The sequence below is a fragment of the Calliphora vicina genome, chromosome 5 (genome assembly GCF_958450345.1).
Source record: "Calliphora vicina chromosome 5, idCalVici1.1, whole genome shotgun sequence".
Taxonomy (NCBI): Eukaryota; Metazoa; Arthropoda; class Insecta; order Diptera; family Calliphoridae; genus Calliphora; species Calliphora vicina.
In genome coordinates, this window is record NC_088784.1 from 108527990 (window position 1) to 108543104 (window position 15115).

A 15115-nucleotide genomic window follows, 5' to 3' on the forward strand; every position below is an offset into this window, starting at 1 on the left:
TGTGTTAAATGAAACAAATTTCCTTTACCACAAAACAAAGAATAAAAACCGAAAAATACTTAAAAAATAAATTAATGAGTTTAATAATTAATTAGAATTAATATATTTATAATTAGAATTAGAATTATAATAATAATTATAATAATTTTTGTGTGTTATGAGAGTCAGTAAATAACAATATTTTACTTAATTATTTAGTTATACATTAGTTTATTAAATTAGTTAATTAATAATAAATAACTCTAAGTATTATTTATAATTTCTTCTTACATATACTATGTATTTATAATATTTATATATGAGTTTTATTATTTTTCTTTTTGTTTGTTATTTGTTCTTTATCAATATTTACAAAACAATTTAGTTTTAGTTAATTAAACAAGCCAAAATGAAGCCTTTCTGTGCTTTAAGTATAGGGACCTTAAAGTCCCTTTTCTTTTGCTTTTATCAGTTAAGGAGAGCGTGTGTTTTACATTTTAAGTGTTAAGTTTTGAAACTAAATTTAATCACTGGGTTTTTGTTTTCTTTCGTTACTTTCTTTAATATATTTTTTTTTGTTTTGTTAAGTTTAATTTTAGTATGGAACTTTGGAGCGTACTTTAAGCCTTTTTCTTTTGTATAAGGTTTAGTACTTTTTCATATATTTATTATTATTAAAAAAAAAACAAACAAAATAATTTAAATTAGATTCAATTTTGACTAGAACAAGAAAAATACACACTATAATAAGATCAATTGCTACTTTTTCATTTCATTTTCATATTTCTACTTTCTCTTTTGGTTTTTGGGTTGAAAATAAATTTAAAGTTTGTAATCATAGAAAAAAAATACACATAGATCGGAAACTTGAAAAAAAACTCAAACCAAAAAATCTCAAATACGAATAGTGTTTTCTTCATATAGTTTTCTTATTACTTAGGTTTTTGACAACTGAGTTAGGTTTTTGTTAGGATAGTTTCCAATCTATATGTATTTATCTATGGTTGTAATAATAATAAAAAATACTAAAGGAAATTGTTTTAATTTAAGCACTCAATAGAAAGACTCCCTAAAAAAACAAATTCTAAGCGCATGAGATCGTTTTATATATTAATAGGAATCATATTGTTTAAGAAGCCAGAGATAAATAACTAGTAGCATTTAAATTGCAGGGTGATATTACACCTACATCCTTATGATCTCCATATGTGGAGAAATATATGAAGGATGTTCGAAGAAATAGATTCGTTTGTGAAAGATTTGATTTGATGTTTTAATTGTTTACTTTAAATTATAAAGCAATCGTAATTTATGATCACGGTGATCAGTAGTACAAGTTCCTGATTAACACCCGTTGAATCAGGATGATTAAGTTGTAACTGACTTAAGAAATCCTTTCAGAACTATGTAGCTCTGATAATCTAATGTGCTTCCAAATTGCTCACACCATGTCATCTGTCACTGAGATTGTGTTTTGGCTATGAACACGTGATAAGCCATGGTGCAATGCAAAATATTGCTTGTTGGCAAATGGTTATATCTGCGAAATGCTCAAATTCTTCACTGCGCGTAACCTGCACTTATTACCAGCAAAGTCATAGGTCGAAGAGTGACCAACTGGACGAATGAGATGAGGTCCAAATTCCGACTGTGCACCACCACTTGGGACATGGATAAAGAGACCGTTATCTCAGGAAATCGTATGGAAATACATAGGAAGAAACTGCCCATATCAAATACAGAGAAGAAGCTGCCACGGAGTTTATGCCTAGAAGTAGCGCAATTCATTAGCCTTGACCTCGATGCAGTACACCCGAATTAGGAAATTTTATATGAGAATCGTAATATGTTTGCAGATAAGAACATCGTGGGCGTGCAAAGGAAATGAGTACAACACTGAATACAGATATTGAAGTGAAGAAGACCATATATTGTCCATGACCGGGGAATAGCGACAGACCTATTTAAAGCCGGTTAGAGGAACAAATATCTTTATTTTAATTCGGAGATACTGTTAAGTTTTTTCATTCACATTACGACAGATCCTGGAAAATACTTATGAAAAATATATCGACTCATATCAACTCTTTGTTGTAGAATTGTTGCTGGGGTTAACAGCCCTTGGCCGAGTAGATCGAGTCATGCCAGTTTTGGGGTCACCTTGACAGCTTATTTATCTCCTCAGCTCAAGCCACGCACAAATTTCGAAGTAGAATAAAGAAACCTTGTTGGCTACCTACAAGATAATTGGTCGGTCGGTGGTCAATTATGATGCTCCAGTGAGTTCACCTTCGCTGAGTGGTAGCCAGTGGAGAAATATTCAAAGCTACCAAAGTGCTACATTTAGGTCTGTCTCAGGCAGCACGCAAATTAACTTGGAACACCATATACAGAAGCAAGCAAAGGTTCTTCCAGTAAAGAAACACAACGTCATGTTGTCGAAACAGTTACTCCTGGGATGTCATCGGAGGAATCGTCAGAACATCAACCTCAAGCAGATGGAGCCTCATCCTAGGCACGTCAGGAATGACCTTCGTGTATACGAGGAGAACATACAAAGGTATGTGCAGGATCCATTGAATCGCAATTCGTATACGGTAGCTTTGAACGACATTCATAGAGACGCGATGAGTACCGCTGTTAGAGGATACCGCATGAATGTTGTACTTGGAGGACGCCCACCGACCATAGCAGACTCGGAGAAAACCCGGAAGTGGAAAACAAGAGTAGTTCTGGCACTATTAAGGTCGGGGTGGAACAACAGACTCAATGCCTACTGGTCCCGCATAGACCGTGCCATTTCAAATGTATGCCCATCTTGTGGTCAGTGTCCCCATAACATCCCCACACATCCCCACATATTCAACTGTCTAGCCAATCCTACTTCACTTAGTCCAATGTATTTGTAGAGTAACCTCGTTGAAGTAGCACAATTTCTTGGGCTTGACCTCGATGCAGAACCGCCAGATTAGAAATTTGTATAGTTTTAGCTGTTACCTAATCGAAGTATTAAACTCCAAACGAGATCTTATACAAGGGATGGTCTATTCTGCGATAATTCTAACTTCCTAATGGAGAAAATAATGTATAAAGATTCGAATGGGAAAATAACGGCAAACCCGGCTGTCACTATATTTAATAAAAGTTCAGAACTCTTTACTCTGTCATGTATGGTCTGGTGCTTTACATTCTACATTGAAGTTTTTGTGTAGGAAAGATCAAACCATATCAATTAAATCATTGAAGCATTCAAGATTCATAAAGCAAGTACAATCTGCTACAGTTTAGGATTAAATATCCGTATTCGAGTTAAGAATAATGACACATAATTGCTAAGGAAACATTGAAGTGTCTTGGGTTGTTAAAACGGAATAGAAACTACTTCACTCTGAATATTTTACTATTTACACCCATATCCGACGGGTATGTAGGGGCCGTTAATTCACAGTCAATATTGAAGCTTTTCGATCGTGTAAATGAAAAGGGCAAAGATCGTTAGAATAACAATTGTATTCCTTTCTCTGTTTTGCTGATACTGTAAAGGTTTCCAAATATTTGTGTTTGTAAATTTTCATATGAAACCGCATTCATACCCGAGATAATCTAAGACAAAAGATACATATTTATTCCATTATGTGATATTTGTTAGAATCGTTGAATACACTTTACAGAGATAAGAATTCCCACTCTAAACTCCAACCAGATGACGCAAACTAAGACCCAAAAGATTCATATCTGCAGCATATCATCTTAATTTGAAATCCTTGAAACTCCAGCTTATGTGCTAGAATTTTTAGTTTCCTTTAGTATTTCTAAATAAGTAAATAAATAAGTTTGAATCCTAAAAAGTTGTCATAACTCTTTCGAATCAAATACATATCTCTGTATGTTTACAAATCCGATAACTAACTATGTCTATGCCGCTTTAACTCTCCAAGCTTAAGTATTTTTCTCTAACTTTGTGATAGTGGTGTGAATTTAGTCTGTGATAGTACGAGTATCTATGATGTATGAACAGTGATGATCAGTACAATTCTAATGCTAAATACATTACAAATTGTTGTGTTCTGTGGAGTATTATTATTATTATCATTATTGTAATCCATTATATTTAATTTTTACATTGATTTATGTATGTGTCCCTGCCGTCGTTTAAAGAATTATGTTTTAAAGAAAGAAAGAGTGAGTAAGAGAGAGAGAAAGAGAGTGTGCGATTAAGAGAGAGTTGATGATGTTAGTTCTGCAATCGAGTGTGGTTGTGGTTGTTACTATAATTCGCAATTATTTTCGTGTGGCATGTTAATGTCACCGAAGAATAACTACTAATCCATATTATGGGTTGGTGGACTGTTGGGACCACCCATCATAAAGGAGGTGGGGCTGTGTACTGATATACTGTCTAAATCTAAGGTGCCATCACCCTTATCCAACATGCCGGAACCATCTTGTTTCATCATCATGCGACGCCATTTAGCACGAGCATTTTGGAACCACACCTGTAATACAAAACGAACGTAAACAGATTGTTAGTAATTTAAAAACAGTTTTTTTTTTTGAAAAGTTTTAAGCCTTAACTAACCTGTAATACTCTCTTTGGTAAGCCTGTCTTTTGTGATAATTGTTTAAGATCTTTTGCATCGGGATTGTGATTAATGGCAAAATACGATTTCATGGTACGCAACTGATGATGCTTAAACGAGGTGCGCATGCGTTTTGTTCGCGACGATGCACTCATATGGGAACCTCGTCCAAAGTCAAGGTATTCAGTATTTAAATCTACAAGTGGGAAAATGGAAAAAGAAAATACAATTAAAATATGTTTTTTGTTTAGGAAGGAGAACAGTACTTGCATTTCATACCTATGTTGGCAGTGAGGGCTTCGATTTCTTTGGGTTTCCTTTTGCGTGGTCGCCCTTTTTGCCGTGGTGGTTGTGGAAGACCGGTCATAACATGAGAGGCAGATGCAAATATACTACTAGGAACAATACGTGTTGGATCCGAATGTGGACTCGATGAATCGTTCGGAGGTGAACCAAATTGACTTGAATACGGATATGAACTGGCGCCACCAACACCAGGCACCACTGCCGAGCCCAAACTGGTCGATGCTGTATCACCTTCACGAGCCATAGTATAATGGGTTCTTTAAAAGGAAAAGGAGAAAGAGAAAGACAATTTAATAATTTGGTTGATTTGTTTTTATTTTTAGAAGATATTCCTTACCTGCAGTAAATGAGAGCATCAATAATGCCGTATTGATCGCCTTTTGTTAATGGTGTCTGACAAACGACACAACAAAAACAGGTCACATGAAATACTAAACTTCGCGCTCTCATCACCAGTTCGCTAGATCCTATTGAGGCTAAACAACGGGAACATCTGCGAGTACCAAAAACACTGAAAGCAAACACAAAATAAAGTAATTTTAGTTATAATCCTCGTACTCTATTTACATTTAAATTTCATAAAATTTCTTTAATTCTTCCGACCAGATTAACAGTTTTGCTACTCTAAATACTCTGTTTTAATCGTTACTTTTACTGTTTTTTTCACTTTGTGAAGATCTTCCGGTGCATAATTTCTTTAAACTGCAAAATTTCATTCATTCAACTAAATCTTGGCTGCTTATCAATTAAATGTAATGATTTGAAATAAATCAATTCAATTCAATGAGATAACAATAACCGTTAACCCAGGTATTTATATGTGAATGTCTGCCTACACATAATGACGACGATCATGATGATGATGATCATCATGATCAACATTTCCATTCAATGTATACTTAAAGGTAATTATTGTTATTTTTCGTCTTGCCATACAATGGTGTAGTAGTAGTTTTGAGTTTTAAACTTCGAATTTATTATGAATGTGATGATAATGATGATGTCTGTCTGAAATTCGTGTTTTTCTTGGATTGTGTAACAACAATTCTTCTTTTATTTTCCAGCGTCATCTTTGAAATTATGTGGTTGTAGGAAGAAGGAAATTATAAGTTTGGCATGCAATTTATGATTTGAAATACATAATCAGGGCGGTAATTTGTCCCTTTCTTAAGTTGCTACTGGATGTTTCAGGGCTGGTGTTATTATGTTTAGATTTTTATTTATTTATTTTTTCTTTGATTTTGATTTTTTTAAATGTGAATTATGTAGGCAAGTATTGAGATAGACGGCCAACCATTCATAAAGCCAGTCGATAACAATACAATATATAATTTAGAGCAAAAGGGAAATGATCAAGTAGTTTTGTTGATCTTAGATGATTATAAAAAGTATTTGAAGCAATAAACGAAATCAAGGTCAGAAGATTATACTTTATTGAGGAATTGTTTGGTATTTTTTTTTAGAATTCCCACAATAAATAAGACTTGTTAATGATTTTTAGTGATCGTTATGTAAAACTGGAAAATATTTAAGGAAACCTTTATGGTATCAGTAAAACAGAGGAATACAACCATGATGTTTATCCTAACGATCTTAGCTGCTTTCATTTACATGATCGGAAAGCTTTAAAATTGAGCTGGAAGCAATGGCCCCTACATGAAAATTATATTCTATTTTCGGCCGGCTATAAGTGGTAATGAAGTAGTTTCTATTCCATTTTAAGAACCCTAGATACTTCCATGTTTCCTTAGAATTTGAAAAAAATTTGTTTATGACGAGGGAAATCACAGCATGCTTGGAACATCAAGAGCTTTTGATTCCCATAAATTCAGATGACTCAAATTGTTACGAAATTAAATTTAACAATAATAATATGTAACGATTTTTAACTAGAGATTTCTTGAAAGTTTTATATCATTCTAGAATTGTCCAGAGGCTGTTGCTGATATATAAAAAGGTTTAGCTAATATTCCAGTTCCTAAGAGCCTTGGTCTATGATTGAATGAGATTTAAAATGCAAACGTTGCTCTCATCTGCAAAAGAGGTAGAAGTTCGACTGTTGAATGTTCGACATTAAAGGTCGTTTAGAAAAATATGAGCAGAAATGCGGAAAATAAATATAGCCTTGCGGTACCCCTGAATTAATCACGATATCAATTGATGAGATCCCATCTGCAACAGATCGTAAGGAGAGAAAAATGCTCAATATGAATCGATTTAAGTTAATATCAACATCAAATGAAGTGTAAGATAAGAGTGCCTAATAACACAACTTTAATGATTGATTTGAACCCCTGAAATAATAATGAACGCAATTGATGCAATCTCAACTACAATACCTCGTCTAGAGCGGAGCTATGAAGATCGAATATCACATATGTAGAGCAAAACAGTCATTTGGTGCATTACGAAGAGTATGGAAGTCACCACAAATACATAAAAAAACTAAGCTCCACCCTTTCTCCTCAAATGTTCGCTATATACTCTGCTATGTGGATCTGAGTCCTGGAACTCTACTGCAAGCGACATACAATCCCTGCAAGTATTTATTAAATGCTGCTTGCGAAAAATATTGCGAATATTTTGGCAGATCGTAGTTTCCAACAGATACTTCTGGCAAAGACCCGGCGAAACACCAATCCGCATAGAAATTGCAAAGAGGAAATAGAGCTGGGTTGGACCTTATGATGATATATCAAAGATGGCAATTGACTGGAACCCTCAAGGCAGCAGAAGAAGATGTAGACCCGCTAACACTTGGAGTAGGCAACTAGATCCAAAACTAGCGAAACAGGAAGAACTTGGTCTGAGATAAGACTAATGACACAGGATCCCGATGGAAGAATTTCATTATGTCTATTTGCTATAGTTTTGGCAACAAAAATTTGGTTGCTTCAACCGAATTTCTTCTCTATCAACTGATTTTCTGTTGATAGCACCGAAAATTTCTATGTTTGCAACCGAATCATTCGATTGTTTTCTGTGTGTACAAATAATAAAGATACCCTAAGAAGCACGACCCACGGCGAAAAAATAAAAATCTTTAATGCCAATGTAAAGCCTGTCCTACTCTACGCATGTGAAACGTGGAACCCATCCAATCGCGAACTGCAAACAATGCAAGCTTTTGTGAATCGTTGTCTGCGTAGAATTCTGCGAATATTCTGGCCTAACATCATCACGAACAATGAGTTGTGGGAACGAACGCGGTAGTCGTCGATTCGTTCAGAAATTAATCGACGTAAATCGTGCTGGCTTGGACATGCACTACGCAAACCACAAGATGATGTAACGAGACAAGGTACCGAATGGACACCTCAAGGAAGCCAAAGCAGGGGTCGTCCATCCAAAACCTGGCGCAGACTAGTGGAAATGGAAGCAGCAGAGGCTGATGTATCCTGGAGCGAAATAAAACACATTGCTAACGACAAACCCAGATGGAAAACCTTTGTTGAGGCCCTATGCTCCTAAAAGGAACTACGGGAAAATATATATATAAATAAGAAGCACGACCCAGTGAATGTTTTGTGCAGCCCTATAGTTTACAAAAGAAACTAAAAAACCTCTATGGCCCCAATTGGAGGTAGTCGCAGAATACATGCTCTGAGGTATCTTCTTCTAACTCTCAGATAAAGCGATAGCAGCTTCTGGGATTTACTCCTGGACATCGAAATAAATCGTTTCGCTTGCATAAGCCCATGTATAGCTTCCCGATGGCGAACAAACAGTGAGTCAACCCAGCATCCGGTTTTTTCTTTGACATATTCATTAGGGATACCAAAGAAAGTTCTAGCCATCTATGGCTAACTTGGCTATTGAATAATAATTATTCCTCAAAAGACCGAACTCTGCCACGCAACATATAACAACCAAAGACATGGTCAAATGTAATTCCAAAATGACAATGAATGACTATTGCTTCTGTCCTTTTGAAAAACCTCTACAATTTAACGAGAAATTTTATTTTTGGAATCTCATCTCTGTTCAGTTGCTAAACTTGGCCACCTTCATGAAAACACTTGTGATTGTTAGCTGTATGTTGTTTGTTGCTTGTACTTCACCACGAATGCAACACGAAAGATTTTTAGTTAAGATAACAAAATGATAAATATCCAATATTATATGGTCAGGTTTGTTTTATTTTTTTTTTTAATATTACAAACAAAATATAAAATATGTATTAAAAAAAACAGAAAGAATCTTACTGCCATATAATTTTCGCTGTTTATAGAGGCAGTTGAAATACAATAATACGTGCACCAACGAGTGGTAGTTGTTGTAGAACCAAAAATCATAACATGTACTGCCTGAGAATATGAATTCGAATACGAGAATACGAGTATGAATTCATATGCACAGGAAAGAATAATACTGAAAAAACACTTTAAGATGTGAATGCCTACACTTTGACGACGACGATGTCGACAATTTATGTCACCTCCCAATGTGTTCATGTAGTTATACATGGACACAATGTTGCTTACGAAACGTGTGTGTATGTATGTAGGATGAAATGTGTGTTAACCAGATGTGGTTGAGTCAGTCGGTAGAAGACAGAGTGCTGTAACCAGCAGCAGCATCAGCAGTCATTCATTCAGCCAGCCAGCCAGCCAGCCAACATCAGCACAAGTGCACAAATTTAAAACGAGTCATCTAAACATCTATCATATGCAACGATGATGATGCTGATGAGGATGATGATGAAGATGACGCTGTAGTTGATGATAATTCGTTACACTTTAGGTTTCATGTTGTTGCTGATTCTGATGCTGCTGCTGTTGATAAACAAAAATACTAAAACCAGCAACTGATTGTGAGTGGTAGCAATACATGTGTTTGTAGTCAATATACATGTGTCTGTAACCATATCGTACTCGTATGCAATTGCGAGGACAATTGCCATGTTGTTTGCATTGCTATGGATAAGCAGTGGTTTAAAGGTACTTATTCGTAAGTTGTTTAGTAAGAATCATCCAAGACAACTTAATACAAATGCTCATTATCAGAAGAGGATTTTGATGGTTGCTTTAGTTTTTTAGTTTCAGGAATGCAACACATTTTATGTAAAATTAGAGAGATCCTCTACTTAGAAATAATAAATATTTTGATGAGCTATGGGTATGAACTCAATCTCCACAAAGATGCATTTGAAAGATATTTGCTTCCGGAAGTTGCTGAAAAAGGATTCATATTATAAATACAATCAAAGTACTATTAAGCTACTTAGGGAGTATTTGAATCGACCTTCTCGATATATATAATTCGAAATTTATGAAATGGATTCTCAAACCTTTACATGATTAATTTCGATGAAGAGATGCCTATAAATCCTTAGTTTGGTTTGGATTAGAGTCTTTCCTGAACCCGCAGTATTATTAGATAGTTTTTTTGGGAGATTTAACTCTGGAAGCTCCTCTTTGGCCAACAAGAAGTTTCACCGGATAAAAAGCATTGTAATTGATCCTCGAATTAACACCAGACATCTAAAAAACCTGTGGTTTCATATAAATTCATCAAAAAAGGTGCAATTCCCAAAGAACATTATTCAAGAGATTGAGTAAGTGTGAAAATGAAAATTCAGATGAAAGATCTTCACATAATTTACAAAGAATTCCATTGAAGGTCGATTAGCAAAATTTGAAGGAATGGGGGAAGAAATATAGCCTTGCCGTACCCTTAAATTAATCAGGAGCTAGCAGCCAACAAGGCTAAGAGGTCTCTTAAAAGCTTTGCTGTCGATCACTAACCAAATTATGTTGGGTTATAGGATAAAGAGATTCCATTCATCATCATACATCAGGTGAATATTTTATCCAAAGATTAGATTACACAATTTAGCCGATATCTAGCATGTGATGGTAGAGTTGATTATATGAAAGAGCCCTAAAAACAATGACCCAAAGGATATATAGGGCAGCCCAAGAGATTACCATAATAGGTTGAGTTTACCACTGAAGCTCAAAATCCTTTGTGGTGAGAAATTAAAAATATTTCATGAAGCCAAGAAATTTCGTTCTGGATGACCCAACAGGAGACAGCTCTGAGGTTTCGTTCTGCAACCCTTAAAATCCTAACAGTCCGGTGACAGCATAGACCAGGCCGTGATGGTTGTATCTAAGAGAACACTGTCCGTTACATAAGCCCTTAAGTAACCTAAAGTTGAACTTGTGAAGCGACAGTAGCTTCTGGATTTACTCCTAGACAGTATCGTTCTGAAACCCTCAAAATCCTAACAGTCCGGTGACAGCATAGCCCAGATCGTGATGGTTGTATCTAAGAGAACAATGTCCATTACATAAGCCCCTATGTAACCTAACGTTGAACTTATGAAGCGATTGTAGCCTCTGGATTTACTCCTGGACAGCGATATAAATACGTTCGCTTGTTTAAGCCCATATATGGCTTTCAGGAGGCGAACAAATTTTGACTCAACTTAGCATCCATCACGCAAACACTTAAGTAGCCTAAAGTTGAACTTATGAAGCAATAATAGCTTCTGGGATTTACTTTTGAACAGCGAGATAAATAGTTTCGCTTGTTTAAGTCAATATATATGTAGCTTCCAGGTGACGAACAAACTTTGACTCAACCCAGCATCCAGGTTTTTCTCTTCACATATCCACAACAACAACCGATTAACAAAACTGACGCAAGGCAAAAATAACAATAGGCTGGATCTTATGGCAACATCCTACATGTATCCTTGGACCCGCTACAACAGACCAATCACCTACTTAGCAGGAACAACAACCGTTTAACGAAACTGATACAAAAATAACAATAGTCTGGTTCTAATGGCAACATCGTACATGAAGACGCACGATAATCCAATAACAAGGAGTGCAATCTTACATGGGAAATATGCAAAAAACAACTGCAAACAAATCGTATAAGATGGAGATGCTTTGTGGAAGCCAAATGCTCCCAAGAGGGGTAATGGAGAAAAAAAATCCATTTGGGATACCAAAGAGAGTTCGTGGCATCTACGGCCAACTTGGATATTGAATAACAACTTAACACTACACCAGATCCTAAATGCAATTCCTAAACTAAAATCACAATTGGTTTTGAGCTTTTGAAAAACCTCTACAATTTAACCAGACTTTTGTTTTGGAATTTCATATCTGTTCAGTTCTTAAACTTTATTGGATTTATGCTGCTTATTTCAGAAGTGTTTTGAAAAGTCAGATGAAAGATCCCCCAAAATGATTTACAAAGAATGCATTCTTTTAGGAAACGTTTGCGGTTACGGTAAGTTGTACTCTGGTATGGTTGCTGGTTAGAGTCTCCTTTTATGTTGCTGAAAATTATAGTTCTTCTTACTCGTGTCGTACTCTTATTTCAACAGCATCCATACACTCCAATGTACGCATGCATCATGCATGGTTGCATATTTGGGAACAAAAATATTGTTAAACATACAAAAACAAAAAATGAAAAACCTCTTGGGCTCCACCTCTTTTGGTAATGGTGATATATGTACAAGTACGAGTAAATGTACATGAGAATATGCACATGGATTTATTATGGTTTATGCTGTTTTTTTTTGATGTTTGGAATTGTAGGTATGAACCGACCGAAAATGCTATGGTTTTGATGACTTGAAATGTAACTACCAACATGTTGTATAATGGTTGAACTGAGGTAAACCATTCACTTTTAAACTTCAGAAGCTTAACCAAACATGAAAAACAATAGCAACAAAAAATACATCAGAGAAACACTTGCAGCATGTGCACATACATACATACATACATACATACATACATACATACATACATATGTAAGGTATGTATGTGAGTATGTGGCATCAACTACAACTAAAAAAACCAGACTGCCTGAAGTGAACATCAGCATGAGACATCAGCATAAGGAACTCAATTCCAACAACCATTATCGGCATCAACAGTATCACTGTAATCAGTAGAAGCAGCATCATCATCATCATCATCATTGGCAACATCGTCATCATCATCATTTGTTTGTTTGTAGCAAAAGATACTGCAGATACTGCCATAAAAGCAAACACTTTATGTTGCCAGACAAACACACATGTTGCTGTAAATTAAGCACTAAAATTCAGTGTTTTTTTCCCAAAATATGAATGTATATAGTCGTGTATTTGTAAACTGAGCTACTAGTGGCCTTGTGTGGGAATTCTGTGGCTTGTAACTGTTATGGGCTGGCTACCCTAACCCGCCGCATCATCACATCACGACCAAAATAACAACCAACCGCTCGCTATACTTCACTACACACATTCACTCACTCACTCATACATATCAGATTTCGAGTGCTCGAAAACATAGTCATATATTAAGAGATGTCACTTTGACATTTCGCCTGCTCTTTTGCATGGCAATAACCATAATTCATTTTTTCCCACTTTTTTCGGTTTTATTTTTTAATATTTTTTTTCGTTTTTTTGTGTTTCTTTGGTGTTGGTTTTTATGGGGATGTTTGAAAATAAACATGATCAGTAAACAACAACAAATACAACAACCATACGGATGCTTACAACAAAAATAACAAGAAAAAGGTGAGAAGCAACAACAACAATAATAATAAGTATCAGTCTGTGTTTAAGAGAAAGGGGAACAAATCACCTCTAAGTTAGTAAAATTATTACACTCTTAGAAAAAATATTTTATGATCCTAGATTTAAGATACATATTTTGTTACAATGCTTATAACAGAGGAATGAAAGGAAATTATTTTTTGATTTTTTGGAAGCAAATATCTATGGCGAAATCTAAACAGAAGTGAAGGTTTTGTTTGCATGTTTCATGCGATATTTTTATGATTTTCGAATAGCATTAACTGTTTACAAGTGTGCCGATCATGTTACTTTGACTTTTAGTTTTCGAATTAAATTAAATTACGTTTACTGTACACTGCAATATGAATTTCATCGAAGGTCGTTCCAATAATAGATAAATTACACATATATCGGAAACTTTCCTAACTCAGTTGTCAGAAACCTAAGTGGTGAGACTGTATCAGACATGATCTCATGCCGATCTACAAAGAAATGTTGAAATAACTCTATAGCAGTGATTTAAAATGGGATTGGTGTTGTCAATCGAATAATGATAGTTCTATGCACATTTTACATATATTAAACGGACGATTGTATCGATATTTCTAGATGATGCAAATCCAATAAAAGTTTGCTTATACACTGAGAACTTTTAAGCAAATTATCACTTTATTCTTTGGAAACAACTGCCATTGTGTCACTAATGGGTCGATTATGGATGGCAACCGAATTTCTGTTGCGTTGCCAGAGTGCAACCATAAATTTCTGGTTGCCAATTTGGCAAGAGAAAATAGACCCATAAACCAAAGTTTGCAGAAAGTCTTCGGAACAATAAGGTCTCTTTCAAATATGAATCATTCTCAAATATGAATGGCTCAAACAATTGAATATCTGGGTTTTTAAAAAAAATGTCAAATTGATGGAACCTATGACGTGCACTTCTGATTTGGAAAAATATTTTTGGATGATTTTACCACAACAGGTGCAATTGCTATCCTGTTTAATGGGAAACCAAAAACGTTGACAGAATCTATTCCGTAACACTAGACAGTAAGACTCCACACAGAAAAAACAGATTCGTAATAGCAACCGAATTTGTTGCCAATCGATTGATTCGGTTACACACACAAAATTTTTCGGTTTTAGCAACAGAAAGCCAGTTGATAACGAAGAATTTCGGTTAAAGCAACCAAACTTTTGTTACTGCTTCCAAAATTTTGTAGCCACAACTGTAAAATTCGGTCAATAAGGAAGAATCATTCGATTGGCAACAAATTCGGTAGCTATTACGAATCTGTTTTCTCTGTGCATGCATCCATAGGATCTTTTGTGCAGCCTTAAGCTTCAGCGCAATAGTTCCAGGTTTTATACTTTTATACTATTTAAAGAAAGACCAAAAAACGTCCACAGAATCAATTACGTATCTTTCATGACCCCAACATTAGACAATCATGAAACAACGAGCATCTCTCAATAACCGCACATTTATTCCAATTTTGTCCAAAGCAAATTGGTACCACAATGTCTGCCAAATATTCTCCTATCGCTCTTTCCGAGCAACTATTGAGAATTTCCCTAGAAAGAGTAAGGAATTGTTTGGCATATCTGAGCCCAGATTAATTAACCCAAGGTGGAATTATATTACCAGCGTATCCCTCGGGATCTGGTTCTATGAACCCATTGTGCGCATTGTTATTTCTCATTTAGAGAT

General features: G+C 35.3%; 1 protein-coding gene across 6 annotated transcripts in view; it reads right to left on the reverse strand.

The window, feature by feature from the left end:
• Positions 1-4181: 4181 nt before the first annotated feature.
• Positions 4182-15115, reverse strand: part of ap (apterous) — a 55583-nt gene continuing 44649 nt past the window's right edge. For 3 of the 6 annotated variants that reach the window (XM_065513191.1, XM_065513190.1, XM_065513188.1), the window contains exons 5-8: positions 5203-5376; positions 4839-5122; positions 4559-4755; positions 4182-4475 (exon numbers count right to left, since the gene is read on the reverse strand). In XM_065513191.1, the coding sequence (XP_065369263.1) occupies positions 4302-4475; positions 4559-4755; positions 4839-5122; positions 5203-5376 (829 nt within the window). In that variant the 3' untranslated portion in view covers positions 4182-4301. Of the gene's footprint in view, positions 4476-4558; positions 4756-4829; positions 5123-5202; positions 5377-15115 lie in introns of all 6 variants that reach the window. The other 3 variants (XM_065513187.1, XM_065513189.1, XM_065513186.1) reach the window with 1 other exon arrangement.